An 18,329-nucleotide genomic window follows, 5' to 3' on the forward strand; every position below is an offset into this window, starting at 1 on the left:
TTATCTCGCGGGCAATTCAACATATGTCTCAAAGACATATCCTGGTCTGCTATAGTGCACGATGAATTAATAACGCTCTCTCAGGGGATTCAAGTACTTGCGACTTCCATCGGGTTGTTGCAGGAGGTCGGAGAACTCTGCTGTTAAAGAAATGAATATTGGCAGCGATAAAGGAAGGGGTGGAATGGTGAACAGAGTCATGTTCGACGGATGCGAGATAAAATCTGTCTGACGACTGTTTCTGCTTGGATGTTAGAAAGGAAAATAGGGATCGTTTACATTGGAAGGATGCTGATCACTCCGGTCCGTAGATATTGTTATCGAGGGAGGCGAAGTAGTAACGGACGCAAACTTGAAGAATTTGGACTTCGGTGGCCGTCATTCACAGAGGCTGAGCAGGCTGCCAAGATCAATTCCTTTCAGTTGCTATGTCTTCGTGTTCCAAAGCTTCGGGCTGCTCAGCCCTTGTAATGGCAGCACTATTCTATCGGGAGAAAATTCCAGCGAGGTGATTCAGATGCAATGAGTGGGATGAGAGATTCACCGATTTCTCCGTGCCAGCCGATGTGTTACCGACATATCATCGAAACCTTTCTTACAATCACCGATCGGGTGCCTAGCGGGATGGAATCGGATACGAAGGATCTCAATTTGAGGGCCTCAAGAAGCCAAGGACGTCATAACGACTGCATAATCATCCTTGCGGAGCTCCATAATCGGACCCGAAGACCAAGGGCAGGAATTGGATTGCAGCTGTGTATGCAGTTGTGCCGCGAGCGGAAGCGATGTCATATTCATTGAGAGACTACCTTCGCAATGTACATACTGCGCTGGGAAAAAATCTGCCATAGGATCTCTGCAGGCAATGTCTATTGTCTCCATCACTGTTTTGCCAAATGGGTTTATACTCTGATCTAATTGGTTTCGCCACCAGCTTTCTTGTGCGTAACGCGAGCTGGATAGAATTTGGGAGCAGTGTATTCTCAGAGTGAGAGTATGGGCCTGGTGTAGGCGGTCCCATACGCGTCGTGATTAACAAGGCACGTAAGAGTTGGTAAGACCGTGACTACAATCAAAGCAAGATTCACCTGAATATTATTTAATATTACATAATTTGATGCCTTTGACCTTTGGAAGCCTTTGGACAGTCTGTATCAGATCAACCATCCCGTAAGTCACTGCATGTCAGTACCGTTTCAGCCAATTCTCCAAGGCTAAGAGTAACATGTCAACCAGGACTGTCAGAAATATTAACGCCAGTCTCCCAACCGACTTCAGAAGCTTGTATCGGCTCTTTCTTCGAGCTAATTCCGCGGTGGTGCTGCACCATTCTCCGTCGAAAACACAGGTTCGTCGGCTGTGGAGACCTGTCTTCGACGAGGCCGCATCAAAAATCCACAGGCTTCAGCATCACGACGTTTGTTCATCCGAGCGGACAAATATTGTCCAGTGGCTATATACATGGCACAGACGAGGTGGGTTCATCTAATTCTTTGCGTCATCTCTAATCATGTTGAGTTCTGAATGGTGTGCCGAAATTCACAGTGGACCATACACTTTCGCTACTCGCGACCGCGGCGGTAACACGAGGCCTCGCCCATAAAATCACTCGCAATCTGAAATGGCTAAGACAAAACCATGTTTTGTGGGTCGAAAAGTTATATTATTCCCACAAGCCTTTCTGGAAACCACAACTCCCTCGGACTTCTGCCCAGTACCAGCCTTATTCTCTTCCAGCACCCGGCAGCAGGCCCGATCACATACTCAGGAAAAACAGGAAAATGAGGTTGTTTGACGAGCAGTGTTCGAACGCGATCGGCGAGGTCGTAAAGATGGCTGAAGGAAGGCATGATATCATTCTGGGGAGACTTCGCCTTAAACGATGGCAGCACGAGTGGTCGTCATGACTGTGCGCACGTAATCGTGTTTTAGACCATATGATTGACTCATAAAATAAAGATTGACGCAAGTCGACCACTTTTTTTGTTGTGGTGAGTTCATCCACCTGCTTCCATGCTCGACGGATACTTGTTTATGCCCGGATACAATCTTGAAACAAGTATGTTATCCTGAATCCATTCCTTATCACTGCAAGACAATAAATTCTAGCGCCTAATGGCACCGGTTCGTCCAGCAAACTCTGTTTATCTTTGGGCTATTCTATTCGCGCGGTGCCGGCCCCACACCTATTGTCTTGAAGTTATACAATGTAGACCATCTGTCACATCGTCACGTGCGCAACACATGTCCTCTGAAACGCGCTCCCATAACAGGTACTCGTTATTGTGGTATACTTATAATCAGTGGTGGCTACGATGGCATAAAAAGCTCCTGAAGAGTCGCAATCTGTTATTCATGCCCGCGCAGCTGTGCTCCGCCTAACACTGTACTTTATACATGGCATATCATTCCTCAGCCAGTTTTCGAACTGGAGTTGCTGGTCAATTTGATTCCTCATACCCTCATTTGATTTCGCACATATCACTTCAGGACAAGTCAGAGTCGCGATCGAAGCCGATGTATGAAGATATGAAGAACATCCAATATTGGATCACAGCGGTCAATTTGGTCAGTGCTCGAATGAAATGACGTTACTAGCCGACTTATCGTAAACCAAACTTGTTAGGGCGAAAAGCCTGATATTGACTCCAAAGTGCCTTCATCACCTGACGGCATCTTTGCGCATCCATTCAGTTCCTTCGGCGATCACGATCCTTGTGATCTGCAGGATGACGAATACGGATCCTGCGATGGCCTTGATGGTCTGATGACTTTTGACATAAGTCCTTGGCTAGCTCACCATATGAAGTCTCTTTCGGACAGCAGCGATGACACTGCTACGAATTCTACCGTTCCTGACAGCGAAGCCACGGCGCAATACATTAACATTGCTTGGGACAGTCCGTGGTACCGCTTACCTGGGACCAGTAGTCCAGTTTCTTCTTCGCCTCTCCCAGATTCCTACTCTTGCGCATGTTCGCCAGACGTTCGGCAAGCCATGGCGCAACAAGAGCTTTTACTGGACTTTTTCCACGAGGAGTTGCGCCGGATCATTCCGGGTACTCACGATTATAACTCTGCTTGGTTAGAAGATGTTGACCCCGACCTGGTTCTTTCACCGGTCCAGAGCTATGAGGAGCTGTGTTGGCAATCAGCGGTCTTCGACACTCACAAGTGTCACCCTGATGTGCCTGTAGGGCTTGGCGATTAAGCTTATAGGAGATTTTAAGAGGTTTGCTGAGCAAGAACATCGATGTGGGGTCACTTTTTGGGGTTTCTTTTCATTGTATCAATATATCAGGTTGAACTGTTGCACTGTTATATACTGCCATCCTGTGTTCGCGTTCATTTCAAGTTTTTTACAAATTCGCTTCCACTTCTCCTCCGAGCTCGTTTGTAAATGTAATATTACTGTTTGTGCTTTGACATAGAACGTCCCACACTTTAAACGAGCGTATCGTTGCTCGCTTCCTCAGCTCGCCTCAGTTGTTCGCGAGACAAATCGTTCGAGTTGAAGATTTTTACTGGTAAATTTCTCCGGATATCCCGACTTATACTTTACAAATGCGTTCGCTGAATCTGAATGATATGCCATGACCGTGACCGTCAAGCTCTTCCTTTGGTCAAACTTTCAAAAAGACGCTCGGTGTAACCAGTTACCAGCCCGACATGGTTCGACTTGTGTCACAATTTTTTAGGGCCATGGCCGCCATTACGCCATTGGAGCAACGTTCATTGATGCCTTCTCAAGCTGTCCCCTGGATTCATGCAGTGCGCAGTGCTCTGGTAGACAGGCTGGGCATGCTTATCTTTAATTTTCAGCGGTATGAAAATCACAACGTTCCTAAAAATCTCACGCTGCAGCATTGGCCTACTTCCTTCCATCTCATTTCCGCTTCGCCCTACTAGTAGTAGTAAGGCGATACAGAGAACGTACGTTAACCGCTCATGGCTGTCAGGGCTGGTCCTATTCGGCAGGACCAAAATTGTCTACTATTACTATTTCGGGCTCAGGTATTTCGGCTTCTTTCGCTAGATTTGTCGCCTCCGAATATCCTGTATAATACTGCCCATCTTTTGATATAAAATGAGTCGAGCTTCACATCATCCCAACTAAATCCCATCTCAATAGTTGGTAATTATGGCTAACGTCGATAAATACGATAACTTTCTCTCAACCCTCCACGGAACATCGTCCAGCTCATGGACTGAAGCTCAGGAATCTGTGAGTGGCGCCTATGACCCCGAGGATGCGTTACATAGCTCAACTTCGTCATGCTAGTCGTTGCTCGAACCATACAACTACATTACTGCTAACCCAGGCAAAGAAATTCGTGGAAAGCTTGTCGAAAGTTTCAACCTATGGCTTAACGTTCCCAAGGACAAGCTTGCAGTCATCAACCGTGTAGTTGGTCTTCTCCACAATGGCAGTCTCTTGTATGTGTCTGCACGCTGTTGGACACTTATTAGCGCCGACTAATCTTCATGTTTACAGGATTGACGACATCGAAGATGACTCTCAGCTGAGACGTGGCATCCCAGGTTGGTCTTCTGTCGCCGTTACCCCTGAAAGGCATATTGACGATCTCTTCCAGTCGCCCACAAAATATATGGTGTTCCTCAGACCATTAATACTGCCAATTACGTCTACTTCTTGGCCTATCAGGAGCTGTCTGCTCTGAGGCCAACTGTTAAGCGTCGCGCTCCCATCTCGAGCTCAAGCTCGGACAGTGGGCTCGGCGAGGACAGTCCTGCTGAGACGGCCGAGTTTACTGACCGCATCATTCCCAATCACGACCTGGACATCGTGGTGACTGGTAAGTTGTTTATCATCATTGTTGCAACAATCCTAATGTTACAATACGTATAGGTGAGCTTATGTCGCTGCACCGTGGGCAGGGTATGGATATTCTCTGGCGTGACACCCTGCGCTGTCCCACAGAAGATGAATACGTGGACATGGTGAAAGCTAGTAGGTTATCGTCGCTGTCTCAGATTCCTTTTTTGTCAACAACTTTTTGCCAGAAACGGGTGGTCTCCTCAGGATTGCTGTCAAACTGATGATGGCATGTGCTACAACTAACACGAATGTGTAAGTCTCACATGAAGCCCGTTGGTATTTCCCAAACTAACTGAAACTCCTACCAGTGACTACATCCCTTTGACGGACCTCATTGGGGTTCATTTCCAAATACGTGATGATTACATGAATCTCCAGAGCAGTCAGGTTAGCCTTTTATGCATTCTGAGACAGGATGGGACGATTTGAATATGCTGTTTATAGTACACGGATAACAAGGGCTTCGCAGAAGATTTGTCGGAAGGAAAATTCTCCTTCCCCATAGTTCACGGTATTCTGGAACAGCCCGATAACCGCCAGATCATGAGTGGGTTCTTCAATTCTTTCCTCTGGATCCATCTCATTCGATTTTATTGTCAGATGTCCTGCAAAAGCGTCCCAAGACCCCTACCCTCAAGCACCACACCATCAATTACCTCAGGGACACTACAAAGTCGTTTGACTACACTCTGGCTGTGCTCAGAAAGCTCGAACGACAGGGTAGAGCAGAAATTGCGAGACTGGGTGGCAACCCGATGTTATCTGCGATTATGGACAAGCTTTCTGTCGATGTATAAAACACGATGTCTTTGATCGATACGTTGTACCATCATGCTTCTGGGAGTCTCATAGATCATATGCATTGTAATATTTTAGAGGCAATTATTGAATCATTCTATTCTGGCATAACTGGTGCAGAATGTGAAGCTAGAATTTGCATACATAACAAGTGAAACAACGCCGCTACTCGACTTCTATTTCTGACGCACTAGAGGCCTCTGTATCACCGTCCTCACCAAAGAAATCATCCCCTTTGGTAGTAGTACGATGTGCTGCCGAGCTGGTTTGATCGTCCTTTCTAAGAGATCCTTCTCCTTCGTTTTTGTGGGAATGATCTAGCCCAGAGTGTCGTCGGCTGCCACCATCGAGCTCATTTTCGGGTTGTTTGCTAATTTCGCCACGCTGCATCTGGTCTCGAATGAGATCACGGACCGTAATGCGTTGGTCATTGTCGTCAGAAGTTGTCGAGACCGTGTCGATGTGACGTCTTTCTGGAGGAAAAAGTGATATGTACTTTTCGGTCCTCGGGTAGTGCTGTAGCATCATCGTTTGAGAAAACTCGTCCCACGAGATTCAAGACCCGTACCAGAATATAGTTGAGGTCCACTCTCAGACCTTCGAGTTCGCCTTCTAACTTTTCTCTCTCCTTTCCTTGTGCCGAACTAAGATCGCGTTTGACTTGCTTGATCCTACGGACCACTTTCTGGCGCTCTTCGCTGATATAGCTGCTGACTGACAGAGTGGCATATCATTTGAACTCACCAAAGAATTTGACTTTATGATATTTCATAGCATACGTTCGCTCCTTCCTTGCCACTTCAGCACGAGCAAGGTCTGCCTCAAGCGCTTTCAGCCTTCGCTCAGTCTCCACGCGAACATCAGCTGCAAGATTTTCTTTTGCCAAAAGCCGTCGCGTTTGGCGGAGTGAAGATTTGATTTTTTGAACACCGGGCAGAGACTCTTCTGTATTTTGAGGATGATGACGTTTTTTCTTGGTCCGTTTTGGACCTGAGCGGGGTGAGGAACTGGCCGTGGGTTTGCTGTCATCCCGAGCAGCTTGGGGCGCCATCACGATGAAGTGGTCAGAAGGTGGTCGATGGAAAGTCGATAGAGGTCGATGATCAGAAGAACGAGATTGGGGTTAGGGTTTCCTTCCTTCCGAAGTTCTAACCTCGGAGTCACTTAAATTATCTCTCAAAACTGATCGTCCACGATGCGCAATCTAGTGCCAACTGCCATCAAAGTTTCAACTTTAGAACCGGCCTACAATGAACAAATCTCCGATTCTGCCTCTAGTGACTGTGTCCAGGAATCTATCGTCGCCGCTGCCTTTGACGTTGACAGAGGATTAATTTTTGCCGCATCGGAGGATGCGCAGTTCGGCGTGCGCATATGGAGGACTCCCGTCGATCCCTGCGAATGGAATGCGCCTATTTTGTGTGGCTCATTTGCCTCCGTCGATCCGAAAGTTCTGTCTCTCCGAGTTATAGGCGAATCTGCACAACTCGTCTTGGTGACAAGGAGTGGGGATACAGTTACATGGCAGTTGGATGACTCTGGGGAACTCATTGTGAGGCGCATATACACGATTTCTTTAAGCTGTGTTGATCGATGCAGAGCGGTCCAGATGTTGTAGGAAGTGTTGATTCAGGTATATTGTCTGTTGAATGGAGTCCTGATGACACACTTCTTGTGATGATTACTGGTGCGTCTCCTAGTTCCAATGGCTACCTGAACTTACTGTTGCTGATGCTATGGTTCAGGCGACGAAAATCTTATTCTTATGACCTCCACATTCGATGTCCTATCCGAAGCACCCTTGGATACTGAAGATTTTGGCGAAGGTACGCCGTACCTTGTGGCTTGTGATGTTTCTGATTATATGTGTATTCGCAGATGCTCCAATAAACGTTGGTTGGGGTGCAAAGGAAACACAATTCCATGGCTCGATAGGAAGAGCACATCTCAAACCCTCGACACAGTCTCCAACTCAAATACAAGAAGATCCTAGCGATGATGGCCTCCCTCGGGTCAGTTGGCGCGGCGATGGAGCTTATTTTGTGGTGTCTTCTCTAGCCAGGCAAACTCCTCAGTCTGGCAAAGAACGAATTTTACGAGTTTATTCAAACGAAGCCCGACTTCAGTCTACCGCAGAGAATGTTGCAGGTCTGGAACCGAGTCTATCCTGGAGACCAAGTGGCAATCTTATTGCATCTACGCAAAAAGACATTCGCATAGGACCATCAGACACGCAGCGGACCGGAAAACATGGGGTCGTTTTCTTTGAGCGTAATGGATTACCGCATGGGGGGTTTAATCTGCGAGGGGACGATCGAGACTCCCGTATCAAACATCTTGCATGGTCATCAGACTCAAATGTGCTTGCCGTTCATATTGAACGGGAACATGGTGATGTCGTACAATTATGGACCACCGGAAACTATCATTGGTAAAGTTAACTTTCCCTTCATGAAACCTTTTTTTACCTTCGTATCCACAGGTATCTCAAGCAAGAGATCTCGGCACCAGTATCTACCCACTTTACGTCTGTCACTTGGCATCCTGAAGTGAGCATGCGACTTCTTTTGACATCGCCGCGTACGCGCTTTTCAGATATTTTCGTCTCATGCCATACTGAAAAATTTTACAGTTCGAATAATACAGCATGATTATGCATGGGAGACATGTGCTGGAGCCAATGATACTGGCTGTGTCGGGGTCATTGATGGTCGTAAGTTTTCATTCACGTTCCTTTGCCCTTCATTTATTGAGTTGATCACAGAGAAAATTTTGCTTACACCATTCCGTACGCAAAATATACCTCCGCCTCTGTCATCGCATCAGCTGCTAGTGAATACTCCAACTGATGCATCATGCGGAAGCCTGTTTCTGTCCCAGGTACCACCTCACATATCGCTCTCGCAATCACATGACCTTCTCGCTGCAGTATGGCAAGAAGGACACGTAATGATGTGGGCATTGCAAACACGAATCACGCCAGGCGGGGCGGCTATGAACCCAATTCTTATCTGGTCAGCCAATTTGCCGCGGGAACTCTGTCATTGTCGTCAAGTCATTGTTTCGTCCGAGAATGATGATGACGAACATAGGACTATCTCGGCTGCGATACTCGGATCTGACGTCAGTGGGAACGACCGAATCGTAATTCATGACTTTGAGCATGTCATTTTGCCGTTGAAGTCAATTTTGCCGACAAGATCAAGGACAATATCGCTACAGCAAAAAAATGGACGTCTTGTTCCGCACGATGTTCCTGGACATCTTGCTTGGCAGGCACCTGACGGCTCTATGCTCCAAGGTGTGCAGTGTCCTTACCCTAAGACGTGAATAGACTTGATGGCTGATTACGGCCTTCTAGTTCATAGGGAAGAAGAATCGTATTCACAAATTTGCTCTTTCACAGAGTACTGCCCCTCCTCCCAACGCGTCGGCGCCCAGCTTTTTGTGGGTTTGTCTACAGGAGGCAAGGTCTATATTGCAATTCCGAATGCAGAATCGACATCACTAGCCAGCAATGTGAACTCTTTTACTGTTGCTTCCGGATTCGTGATTTTCACCACTACCTCACATGACGTGCAATTCGCGCCTCTAGAGAATGTGGTTGCAATCTTGACTTCAGGTCAGGGAAATGGTATGCTCTCACCAAATGGCGACGAAAATAAAACGAGCGAGCTCGCGTCGCAAGCTTGGCAAAAACGACGGGTTGAAAGAGGCTCAAGAATCGTCACAGCGGTACCAAGTACAATGAGCTTAGTACTTCAAATGCCACGAGGGAATCTCGAGACGATTAATCCGCGACCTATGGTAATGGAGGTCGTCAAAGGCGATCTAGATGCGTGCGTATTTCGTCATTGACCCTCACACATTGATCACTCACATCTTATCCCAGTGGACTGTGGCGAAAGGCTTTCATGGCTTGTCGTAAACATCGCATTGACTTCAGCATCATCGTCGAGCATAACCAAGAGGTTTTCATGGCTGGTATTCCAGCGTTTGTGGACCAGATTGAAGACGTCGACTACATAAATTTGTTTTTGACAAGTGTAGGGTAATGCAACCCAGGAACTGCTCTAACATTTGTCTGACCAGTTTTTAGGCGAAGTCAACTCCCTGCAGAGGTCGTCGCCAATGTTTGCGATTCCGTGCGCCAAGATTTAGAGGACAGGGATTTGACGAAATATATCAACTCCATCCTTACTGCGTACGTTGTCAAGTCACCACCAGACCATGAAGCTGGCCTGGCGTTGTTGCTCCGCTTGCGAGGTATGAATTCTCGATCGTGTTATAGATATCAAATTAAACTAGCTTCATCCAGACGTCAACCCAAGCTTGGTCGAAGAGGCTGTCAAATACATCATTTTCCTTGTTGATGCAGATCGACTATTTGATACAGCTCTAGGCATGTATGACTTCTCTCTTGTCCTTATGGTCGCACAACACGCGCAAAAGGTACGTCTTATTTTGATAACTTTTACAAAGTAATTCATCTCTTTTCAGGATCCGAGAGAGTATCTCCCGTTCCTTCGCGAGCTCAGGGCATTGCCCAAGTATTACCAGCACTTCAAAATTGATGATCACCTCAAGAGGCGCGCGAAGGCTCTCCGCAGCTTGAGTCTCGCTGGTATGATATATTGACGGATCTTGACTTGACTTAAATACTTACACCTCGATCCAGGTCCCGAGTACTTCCAGGAAGCTCTGGATTACTTAGACATACATCAATTACACGACGAGGCCCTAGCAATTTGGCAAGGCACAGACAAGTATACGGTAGCTGAGCTTTGCATTTGACATCCTAAACTTACATTGACCGGACCCCCAGGATGTCTTGGGCATCTATGGCGCTTGGCTATTTGATCGGCACGAATATCATCAAGCAGCTACAGGTACGTCAATGCGGGAATGACAGAAATCGTCACTGATGTCCTGTCAGTTTTCGTGGAAGCATCCGATGCAAGACGTGCTATGATATCTTATGAAAGGGCACTACAATGGCAAGAACTCTTTGAGCTCTGTCTGAAAGAGCAGCTTGATGGCGATGCAATCACGGATATTGCATACCGCATTGCCGGTACGCTGACTGGTCCTCCGATGATCGCGTTCCAAACTGACCAAAAGGGTAGATGAACTCTTGTCAAAGAAGCGCTTCAGTGAATCCGCACGGGTACTCCTTGATTACGCCAAGGACATCCGGCAGGCAATACATTCGCTTGCTCAGGGTAATGAATTCGCCGAAGCACGGAGGATAGTACGTATAATTTCGGACAATCGCAACGGATGTGTTGGCTGATACATTCATGCAAGATCACCTTACATGCCAAGCCCGAACTTGTAGATCAACTGCTCCTTCCGTGTGCCTTGGATTGTCGCGCACAGATTGGTGATGATATCAATGAGATGCGGGAACAACTTTGTAAACAAGTAGCTCGATTGACAGAGCTCAGAATCAAGAAGGTGGAAGAACCAGGTGCGTACCAAGTTCGTGACGCGTCCGCTTCTTTTGAGATAACAATGCGAGTAGATGCCTTCTATAATCTTGATGATCCGACCCTTCATAATGTCGACGTCATGACGGATGTATCTATGGCGCCCACTACTTTTACGCGGTACACAGTAGCGCCCTCAGCTACTTCGAAAGCTTCAAAGTGAGTTTCCGGCCACTCCGGTCCTTCATTAGTATTTCATGATCTCTCCCAGGCGAAGTTCCAAAACGAAGCGCAAAATGGAGCGTAAGCTAGGTTCTGGGAGAAAAGGAACTGTTGACGAAGAGGAGTATATACTCAAGTCGGTCACGAAGCTGGTAGAAAGATGTGCCACTACTCAAGGTTCAAGGACTCTCATGTTATGTTGACCGCGGCTGACGACCTTTGTATTACAGGAGAAATCAAAAAATTACTACCACATCTCCTCCAGCTTTCCAAAGCTCACCGCGAAGAGGGTGTTGCTCTACAAGTGGAGTTTGATCACCTGCAGTCTGAGCTGCGAGCGGCCATCGAGGACATTTGGAAGAAGCCTGACGAGCCAACGCCAGTGGATTCTTGGGCTACAAGGATGCAAGAGAGGGCGAAGGAACAGCTTGTCGAGCCATTACAGCGGATTCCCAGGCCAGAGATGAGTACATCAGAATGGAGCTTGAAGCTTCTTCAGCAGAAGCTCACTGGTTGAATGATCATGACACGGTCTTGGCGTTGGCAGTGTAATATATCACACTCAAAATAAAGTAACAAAATCGTCTATCCGATTCGCGCTGAGCCTGAGCGCCCAATTCTAATTATTGTACAACAAGATATGACTACATGGTTGCGTATTTCACTTCAAAGAATAACTGTCAGGGGTATAGGTGGAGTATACATGGAATGGTAGCAGTGGTAGGTAAGATATCATTAAATCGTTAGATAGCGTGTGGTAAGCGACAGTGGATGTGGGAACCAGCAATAGACGAAAGCTGTGAAAGGTGGTCAACGGCTAGATCTGAACAGAAATAAGCGACGGCATATACCGTGAATTCATAGGACGCCGAGCCCAGAGCACGGGACGACTTCATCATAAGTATTGGATTTGGGGTTTTTGCGCTTTATCGCACCGGTGGATGGTCATCATTTTCGAGGTCACAAATATCTAGTGTGGGAGATGAGTAAGGCACGATGAATGACAGTCAGGGTATAGTTTACCAATCGGAGATCGGAATGTTCGAACCTATGACAGCATAAGAAAATTCGATTGAAAAAAAGAACGTTCACGTACATAAGGGTGCAAACCAATCGCGGCACCATCGGAGTGCGGCCTCACTAGGCACCTGGAGCGTCGATCGAACATGTACTGTCCGTCTGCAGGCGGTGCCTCCACATCCTGCGTTTGCTCCCATGTCTGTCTTCTTATTCGCACATGTCCGTCATGGGAATGAGAATGGTGACGGGTATTGTTCGCGGAGTCTTCGAATTCGTATTCGGGCGTCGTGCCCTCGCTTTGAGAAGGCTCAGACGAGTGTGTGGAAGGGGCGTGGACAAAGGCCTTGGGGGCATGCATGGGCGAAGAGATGTGCTGGTTATCTGCGCCATAATTGATGTCAATTGATGCCGTTATCTGTGGTTTGTCGACTACGGATGTCGGTATGAGAGCAGTCGTATAACCGAGCTCTTGAGTGAGTGATCGGGGGAAGAATATCTGGCCAAATATGAGTGGGGAGGATATATTATCCAGAAAAACTCACCAAAAGGGTTATGAACGAAGAGACGAAGCAGCCGATTCCGCCCAACATAATCAAAAAATCTGACAGTGGATTGAGTACAATATCTCACGTATAGCTACCCTCACACACCTGACCAAAAACTTACGAAGATAGTGAGATTCAACCTACGTAGATAAACAGAACTTCCACTCACGGATTTTGGTTAATCGGGTGACTTCCTTGTACCCCATCCAATGCCAAAATGAACAGCGGAATAGTAAACAAGAACCTAAACAAAACTCGTCCGAACTTGATATGGCGAATGTTACGATGGGTCACTGTGACGAGATACAATTTGAGCACTCACATTCAACTGATAAAACATTACGAGGCGTAAGACAATGTTTGGCTCCCCTCCATCCGCTTTCACTCGACGGATGAAACCTGGAAACCTTGCAAGAACATACAGAAACAAAAGGGTAGTTGCCGTCGATGCAGACGACCCGACCAGAAAAATCCAAGCTTGGCACTGTAACGGAAGCCTATCAGGATCACTTCAGGCTAGCTGTGAGAGATCTCTACCGTATCAAGATCCCGACGGGAAATAAGAGTAGTCAAGGGCATTCCCAGCCCCGCTACAACCGTGCCTGTGGAGAAAAGGCGACTCGTCAGGAAAGAAGTCCATTGGAAATGTAGATAGACAATACCAAGTAGCCAAAGTCGGAACTCCCAACTATCAAACCAAAGCCGCGTCTTAGGGCCTTGATGGAGGATGAAGAGCCAGAATGTCAATTCTGAGGAGCAATGAAATTGAACATGATATCTCGGGGTACTGATTCGACCACAACCTACCTTCCCAGTGTGTGACGCTAGTATGTGCCACAACCACATGAGTAGCGCAATAGCTTCAGCAAGAAAAGCGCTCACAGCTCACAAGCCCATGCTGCGCTGAACAAAAACAGAAGAGGCAATATCCACTTTTGGTGACTAGGTGTATATAAGTCGGTGGGTTTTGGATAGACTGTGGTTTCTGGAATGAGCTCGGGCAAAATGACATGCATTGCGGACTCACTAGTCCCTTCTGGGGTGATGATAAAGCCTAGACAATAAAGATGAGGAATATTCGTTGTGCAAGCAAAATGCAAACGACCTTCTTTGAACTTTAGGTATGTGTATGCAACGCTGAAGATCACGAGGAGAGTCAAGGTTGCTATGTAGGTGTACTGCCAGTGTTTAGACAACGTCAGAAATATCCGAATAACTTGTTTTGAGTCGACACGTGGTACGCACCGACATAAACCGTTTGAATGCGCCAGGCTGTCTCCCAGACTCACTCCACTTGAGACATTGGAATCTATCATATTTCCAAAGATGAAATATGAGGAAACAAAAGAACTACGCATGGTGCCATGGCATGAGAAGCGTGCTCTATTTGGAGAAGTGTGCCATGCGCTCACCAAGCATGCTAGTATAGACCATACAAGATACGCGGTGGGCGAACCACTACTCATGGCTGAACGAAACGGACCAAGGAAGAGAGCACTCGACGATGGTAAGAGTGCGATTTGAAGGAGTCGGATTTGAAGGTTGAACCTAAAATGCTGAGTGAGAAGGGAGCCTGCGACTTGAGTGTGTATATATGGAATGAACTGATTTCATTATCTGGAAACTTCCCCGCAGAGCCCAGCCGATTTCAGGCACCGTTGCTTTCCTCCCAGCAGCCACTCTCTGATATTATTTATACGACCCTCTAGACTTGGATCTCCAAGTTGCGCCGTAGCCCGGATCTAGGCAAAAACCTGCATTACATTATAGGTGGGCTAGTAACTGACTCCGCCCTTAATATTGACGTTATGTTACACCAAACGTTGTGCTCATTTTCAGGTCGTCACTTTATTGTTCAACTACGTATTATAATACTAAGCTGGCTGGAGTTTACTTGAACGCCGACCAATCATATCAGAACCCAAGTAACGGCGCGGGACCCCGTTTGCTCTCTCATTCTCAGTTGGCTCAGTCTCGTTGGGAGCAGGGACCAAGGATACTAGTAAGTGCTAGTCTCGGATCTTGGTTGTTACTCCTTTGTTAACTCTGTATACAAGTGTTCCCAGCCAGCTCGCTTCGACTTGAGTTAGAGTTAAAAGTAAAATGGCGTCATTGCCTCATTCGAATTTGCGTCAGCGTTTTGCGATTTCACATTCTGAAAATTTTCTGCTACCGCTGCGCATTCATATCCGCCGGTAGTTTCCATCTATTCATCCTCAGCTTACAGGTACTGCAGGTTTGAAACCGTATCAGGCTCGGGCCCCGTGAATTACGACTCACTGTTCCCATGTGTATCATGACGATGTTCATGAAATTGGTGGAGTGAGCATGCTTGGCAACAAATATATCGACTTCTTTCTTTCCCCTTCCCCGACACTCGCCGGATGTCTATGCAATATTGACCTGGTAGGTAGCAATCTTTTCAAGTTCCTCATTAAAGAGTTTGATGTCCCACTTGGGTTTAAAGCGAATAGGAATATTGAAACTGAGGTGAGTTAAGGTGAGCAAAATAACAAATACCGAAAGAGGCAGCATACCGCTCGAAGTTTCCCACTCCAATCGCTGTAACCTTTTCGTAGTCTCCCTTGCTGAGTGCAACCTGCTTGAAGTTCGAGATGATTCGGCCTACAAGAGTCTGTCAGGTCGTTTAACATCCACGACATGAATTGCACTGACCCTCTTGCACAGACTTGGGGATAACAGAGTAGCCCCGGTAAGCGCCCCAAGCAACGAGAACCTGGGCAGGGGTTGCACCGAGTTTCTCGGCGACTTCCTTCACTGCAGCGTTTTCCGTAAGCATAGGCTTGCCAACGACTGTAATTCAAGTATATTCAGGTCAGTATCTTCTCGTGACATGAAAGTAAGCAGAACACGCACAGTTGTTGCCTAGCGGGCTGTAAGCGGTGATGTGGACGCCTACCTGCTTGCAGTATGCAACGAGATCATCTTGAGGAAGCAGAGGGTGAGCCTCAATCTGGTTAACAGCCTGGAGATATTTAGTTGCATGAATGATTGTGGCTAACATGAATTAATCTATCATGCTCACAGGAACGACACCAGTAGCATCAATCAAGCCTTTGATGTGCTCGATCGTGAAGTTGGATACGCCAATAGCTTTGACCTATCGAAAGGTAGATACACATGACTGCACCATCATCCATGCTGTGGGCTTACCTTGCCAGTTTCCTTCAGCTTGATCATCGCTCTCCAGGTGTCGACAAGGGAGGTCTTAAGGTCCAAGAGTACCTCTCCTTCTTTGGTCGGATGTGGGGGAACAAGACCGTTTCCAGGCTCGAATGCAACAGGCCAGTGTACAACTGCCACATGTATGAATTCATAAACATGAAGGAACACTCGGTGATAACGCACGGTAGAGATCAAGGTAGCTGAGTCCAAGCTGCTTCAGTGTCTCGTCAAGCTCTGCCTCGGCGGGTCCTTGCTGGTGCGAGCAGTTCCAGAGTTTTGAGGTAATAAAAAGCTGCTCGCGAGTAACGACGGATGGTATAACTTTCTTCAGCGCGCGTCCGACCTCGTCCTGGTTCCGGTAGATCATAGCAAGATCAAGGTGACGGTAACCATTGCGGACAGCAATCTCGACCTATGTAGCCCGATAGGGAGATGGATGAGGCAAGAGGGACATTTGTGACTCACAGCACTTTCAACTTCATTTGGTTTAGAGAGCCAGGTGCCGAGACCGATCTCGGGGATGGTTGCACCTGTATTTAACTGAAGAACCTTTCCGAAGGACATTGTATGCAGGAGATACGGTGAGACAAGGATGAAAGATAGCCTGCGTCATATGCAACTCGATTGTCTTCTTATATTGTGCGTATGCATTTTCACGGAATGACGGCCCGGGTATCTCTCGAAGTGATAGTGCAAGGTTGGGAAAGGTGAGCAGCTAATCATAGAATGTGCAGTCCTCTGACCTTTAAAGGCTCGGTTCTGCTTCCCGTGATGAAGTCAAATCTTATGCATCAATAAGCTCTCGGTCATTTCACCCTTCATTAGTACAGCTAGACTCTAGAACCTTGTCGCTGCTCAATATCGTTGTGCGTAGCATAAGTCACGATTTGAGCAACGTTCAAATAGGCCACCTAAAATTTCACGGGGGAGGTTAAGGGCAGGTCAAGGAAAACTGTAGTATATCGCGGTCATGTCTGCTCACACCAGGCCACATCTAACCACGGCAAACTGAACACCTGGAGACTCGGAATGTTTGCGCAGGCCGCGGCAGAGCGGGCCGCCGGGCCGGACTCGGCCAATGATTTCGGATCAGATGGATTACCGCTCGAGCTTGGACTCCCACTGGCGGGATCAGTGATGCCCACAATTGAAGTTGTGATCCATGACACCCCCAAAAGTTTTGATTTGAACGGGGCCCGGGCACAATGTTGGTAGCAGTGCCAGTGGACGTAACATCGGCCACCGATCGAGGCAACAACGTCTTCTGACACCAGCCCCTCACCAATGTGCACTACTCCACTTTTCCGGCTTGGCCCAACGGACGATAATCAAAGATTTTTTTGTTTAAAAAAACCCCGACAACACTTTCACAGGAGCTTCGGAATTTTTGGGTGATTGGCCGATGGACAAGTAAGTCTTCTCCCTCACATATCCTTAGTTTATGCTTGTAGCGCTGTTTTTTCCCTAGACATTTTATATATATTTAAGTTCTCCTTGAACTGACGTGATGCTGTAGCAATACCATATAGACTCTGATGGCACCCTCTACGCTAAGCTGGAGACGATGGTAAAGCAACCTTGTCAGGTCATCATAGTCAGCCCATCTTACGCGTGTTGACCACCGCAAGTCGCCGTGAGGGTGTCTGACCGCATGATTTATGAGTCGCAAATATGCAGCATGCGGACTGGTGAAGTACATCTCACACCAGGACATTTGCACATCCGACTAGACCGTCTTCTATAGAGCAAGTAAACTCTCAATAGGATATTTTTTATTGAAAAGGTGCAGCATTCGTTCAGTCTCTGACAAGCAAGCAGGAAAGAAACAGGAAAGCCTCACAAGCAAGGCGGGCTAATCCTGCCGCATTTATGTATTTCCGTTGCATTGCGGCCACCATGATCAAGAAGGAACGACTGTCTTCCTTCTATATGGTCCGACTAGGGGAGACCATGCGACCACCGGCTGTTGATTCCCTAGTGTATAATAGTAAGAAGCGCAAAAGACAGCTCAAGCCCCCTCCAGCCTTATAAAACAATGCTGGAAGGCTTCCTCCCGATTACAGAAAACCCAGCTTCTCCACCATCACATTACCCACGCATTCCTAGGGTTATATGCCGCTGCTCCTGCTGCGAGAACCACACACGAGACGGGCATCATCTTCTCACTCCCCTTTTCCTTCCCCTTCCCTTTCTCCGTACCAAACCCACCACAAAAAACGTTCCCCACCCATACCCACGCGTCTCACACCATTATGGTGCATTTCCCCGCGTGTGATCAAATTGCCAGCA

General features: G+C 47.3%; 7 protein-coding genes across 7 annotated transcripts; 4 read left to right on the top strand and 3 right to left on the bottom strand.

Moving 5' to 3' along the window:
- Positions 1–1,128: 1,128 nt before the first annotated feature.
- DFJ58DRAFT_691264 (uncharacterized protein) lies at positions 1,129–1,981 on the top strand. The gene is made up of 3 exons (XM_041383386.1): positions 1,129–1,184; positions 1,237–1,475; positions 1,546–1,981. Coding segments are annotated over exons 1-3 (603 nt in total). The 5' UTR covers positions 1,129–1,182; the 3' UTR covers positions 1,908–1,981.
- A 259-nt stretch (positions 1,982–2,240) lies between these two features.
- Positions 2,241–3,598, top strand: DFJ58DRAFT_820115 (uncharacterized protein). The gene is made up of 2 exons (XM_041391943.1): positions 2,241–2,568; positions 2,627–3,598. Exons 1-2 carry the CDS (start codon positions 2,398–2,400, stop codon positions 3,209–3,211), a joined length of 756 nt encoding a protein of 251 aa, XP_041236631.1. The 5' UTR covers positions 2,241–2,397; the 3' UTR covers positions 3,212–3,598.
- Positions 3,599–3,969: 371 nt separating this feature from the next.
- Positions 3,970–5,750, top strand: DFJ58DRAFT_820119 (isoprenoid synthase domain-containing protein). Its single transcript, XM_041391944.1, has 9 exons — positions 3,970–4,225; positions 4,283–4,437; positions 4,496–4,542; positions 4,596–4,817; positions 4,871–4,972; positions 5,026–5,092; positions 5,149–5,227; positions 5,285–5,387; positions 5,441–5,750. Exons 1-9 carry the CDS (start codon positions 4,142–4,144, stop codon positions 5,635–5,637), a joined length of 1,056 nt encoding a protein of 351 aa, XP_041236632.1. The 5' UTR covers positions 3,970–4,141; the 3' UTR covers positions 5,638–5,750.
- DFJ58DRAFT_820120 (uncharacterized protein) lies at positions 5,751–6,795 on the bottom strand. The gene is made up of 3 exons (XM_041391945.1): positions 6,383–6,795; positions 6,207–6,331; positions 5,751–6,154 (listed from the first exon to the last, which is right to left on the bottom strand). The coding sequence occupies exons 1-3, from the start codon at positions 6,687–6,689 to the stop codon at positions 5,804–5,806; spliced, it is 783 nt and encodes a 260-aa protein (XP_041236633.1). The 5' UTR covers positions 6,690–6,795; the 3' UTR covers positions 5,751–5,803.
- Positions 6,748–11,877, top strand: DFJ58DRAFT_820124 (pol II transcription elongation factor). Its single transcript, XM_041391946.1, has 20 exons — positions 6,748–7,190; positions 7,238–7,325; positions 7,384–7,464; positions 7,517–8,069; positions 8,121–8,218; positions 8,271–8,351; positions 8,403–8,939; positions 9,000–9,477; positions 9,531–9,689; positions 9,738–9,904; positions 9,957–10,090; positions 10,139–10,262; positions 10,317–10,411; positions 10,464–10,527; positions 10,575–10,712; positions 10,765–10,889; positions 10,946–11,108; positions 11,163–11,286; positions 11,339–11,466; positions 11,520–11,877. Exons 1-20 carry the CDS (start codon positions 6,834–6,836, stop codon positions 11,804–11,806), a joined length of 3,981 nt encoding a protein of 1,326 aa, XP_041236634.1. The 5' UTR covers positions 6,748–6,833; the 3' UTR covers positions 11,807–11,877.
- DFJ58DRAFT_820140 (uncharacterized protein) lies at positions 11,878–14,508 on the bottom strand. The gene is made up of 15 exons (XM_041391947.1): positions 14,267–14,508; positions 14,100–14,204; positions 13,960–14,032; positions 13,882–13,908; positions 13,737–13,830; positions 13,662–13,678; positions 13,517–13,603; positions 13,392–13,456; positions 13,177–13,338; positions 13,024–13,118; positions 12,960–12,970; positions 12,852–12,910; positions 12,386–12,805; positions 12,313–12,337; positions 11,878–12,259 (listed from the first exon to the last, which is right to left on the bottom strand). Exons 1-15 carry the CDS (start codon positions 14,318–14,320, stop codon positions 12,216–12,218), a joined length of 1,338 nt encoding a protein of 445 aa, XP_041236635.1. The 5' UTR covers positions 14,321–14,508; the 3' UTR covers positions 11,878–12,215.
- Positions 14,509–14,908: 400 nt separating this feature from the next.
- Positions 14,909–16,976, bottom strand: DFJ58DRAFT_198441 (NADP-dependent oxidoreductase domain-containing protein). The gene is made up of 8 exons (XM_041379192.1): positions 16,506–16,976; positions 16,224–16,452; positions 16,029–16,171; positions 15,901–15,975; positions 15,732–15,840; positions 15,531–15,668; positions 15,392–15,479; positions 14,909–15,339 (listed from the first exon to the last, which is right to left on the bottom strand). Exons 1-8 carry the CDS (start codon positions 16,602–16,604, stop codon positions 15,243–15,245), a joined length of 978 nt encoding a protein of 325 aa, XP_041236636.1. The 5' UTR covers positions 16,605–16,976; the 3' UTR covers positions 14,909–15,242.
- Positions 16,977–18,329: the final 1,353 nt, after the last annotated feature.

This window comes from Suillus subalutaceus, assembly GCF_016647625.1.
Source record: "Suillus subalutaceus strain FC151 chromosome Unknown DFJ58scaffold_211, whole genome shotgun sequence".
NCBI lineage: Eukaryota > Fungi > Basidiomycota > Agaricomycetes > Boletales > Suillaceae > Suillus > Suillus subalutaceus.

What these genes read in the sequence shown, in the direction of transcription:
- DFJ58DRAFT_691264 (XM_041383386.1), top strand. An exon ending in ATATACATGGCACAGACGAG is followed by an intron (nt 1,476 to 1,545) that starts GTGGGTTCATCT and finishes CGAAATTCACAG; the next exon opens with TGGACCATACACTTTCGCTA.
- DFJ58DRAFT_820115 (XM_041391943.1), top strand. Translation starts at nt 2,398, where the DNA reads ATGGCATATCATTCCTCAGCCAGTTTTCGAACTGGAGTTGCTGGTCAA. An exon ending in GGATCACAGCGGTCAATTTG is followed by an intron (nt 2,569 to 2,626) that starts GTCAGTGCTCGA and finishes CAAACTTGTTAG; the next exon opens with GGCGAAAAGCCTGATATTGA.
- DFJ58DRAFT_820119 (XM_041391944.1), top strand. Translation starts at nt 4,142, where the DNA reads ATGGCTAACGTCGATAAATACGATAACTTTCTCTCAACCCTCCACGGA. An exon ending in GGACTGAAGCTCAGGAATCT is followed by an intron (nt 4,226 to 4,282) that starts GTGAGTGGCGCC and finishes TCGTCATGCTAG; the next exon opens with TCGTTGCTCGAACCATACAA. An exon ending in GCTACAACTAACACGAATGT is followed by an intron (nt 5,093 to 5,148) that starts GTAAGTCTCACA and finishes AACTCCTACCAG; the next exon opens with TGACTACATCCCTTTGACGG.
- DFJ58DRAFT_820120 (XM_041391945.1), bottom strand. Translation starts at nt 6,689, where the DNA reads ATGGCGCCCCAAGCTGCTCGGGATGACAGCAAACCCACGGCCAGTTCC. An exon ending in TCATAAAGTCAAATTCTTTG is followed by an intron (nt 6,332 to 6,382) that starts GTGAGTTCAAAT and finishes ATATCAGCGAAG; the next exon opens with AGCGCCAGAAAGTGGTCCGT. An exon ending in TGGACCTCAACTATATTCTG is followed by an intron (nt 6,155 to 6,206) that starts GTACGGGTCTTG and finishes ATGATGCTACAG; the next exon opens with CACTACCCGAGGACCGAAAA.
- DFJ58DRAFT_820124 (XM_041391946.1), top strand. Translation starts at nt 6,834, where the DNA reads ATGCGCAATCTAGTGCCAACTGCCATCAAAGTTTCAACTTTAGAACCG. An exon ending in TTGTTTTTGACAAGTGTAGG is followed by an intron (nt 9,690 to 9,737) that starts GTAATGCAACCC and finishes ACCAGTTTTTAG; the next exon opens with GCGAAGTCAACTCCCTGCAG. An exon ending in AAGGCACAGACAAGTATACG is followed by an intron (nt 10,412 to 10,463) that starts GTAGCTGAGCTT and finishes CCGGACCCCCAG; the next exon opens with GATGTCTTGGGCATCTATGG.
- DFJ58DRAFT_820140 (XM_041391947.1), bottom strand. Translation starts at nt 14,320, where the DNA reads ATGAGTAGTGGTTCGCCCACCGCGTATCTTGTATGGTCTATACTAGCA. An exon ending in CATTCAAACGGTTTATGTCG is followed by an intron (nt 14,033 to 14,099) that starts GTGCGTACCACG and finishes AAACACTGGCAG; the next exon opens with TACACCTACATAGCAACCTT. An exon ending in CATCACCCCAGAAGGGACTA is followed by an intron (nt 13,831 to 13,881) that starts GTGAGTCCGCAA and finishes CAGAAACCACAG; the next exon opens with TCTATCCAAAACCCACCGAC.
- DFJ58DRAFT_198441 (XM_041379192.1), bottom strand. Translation starts at nt 16,604, where the DNA reads ATGTCCTTCGGAAAGGTTCTTCAGTTAAATACAGGTGCAACCATCCCC. An exon ending in CAGCCCGCTAGGCAACAACT is followed by an intron (nt 15,669 to 15,731) that starts GTGCGTGTTCTG and finishes CTTGAATTACAG; the next exon opens with TCGTTGGCAAGCCTATGCTT. An exon ending in GGAGTGGGAAACTTCGAGCG is followed by an intron (nt 15,340 to 15,391) that starts GTATGCTGCCTC and finishes AACTCACCTCAG; the next exon opens with TTTCAATATTCCTATTCGCT.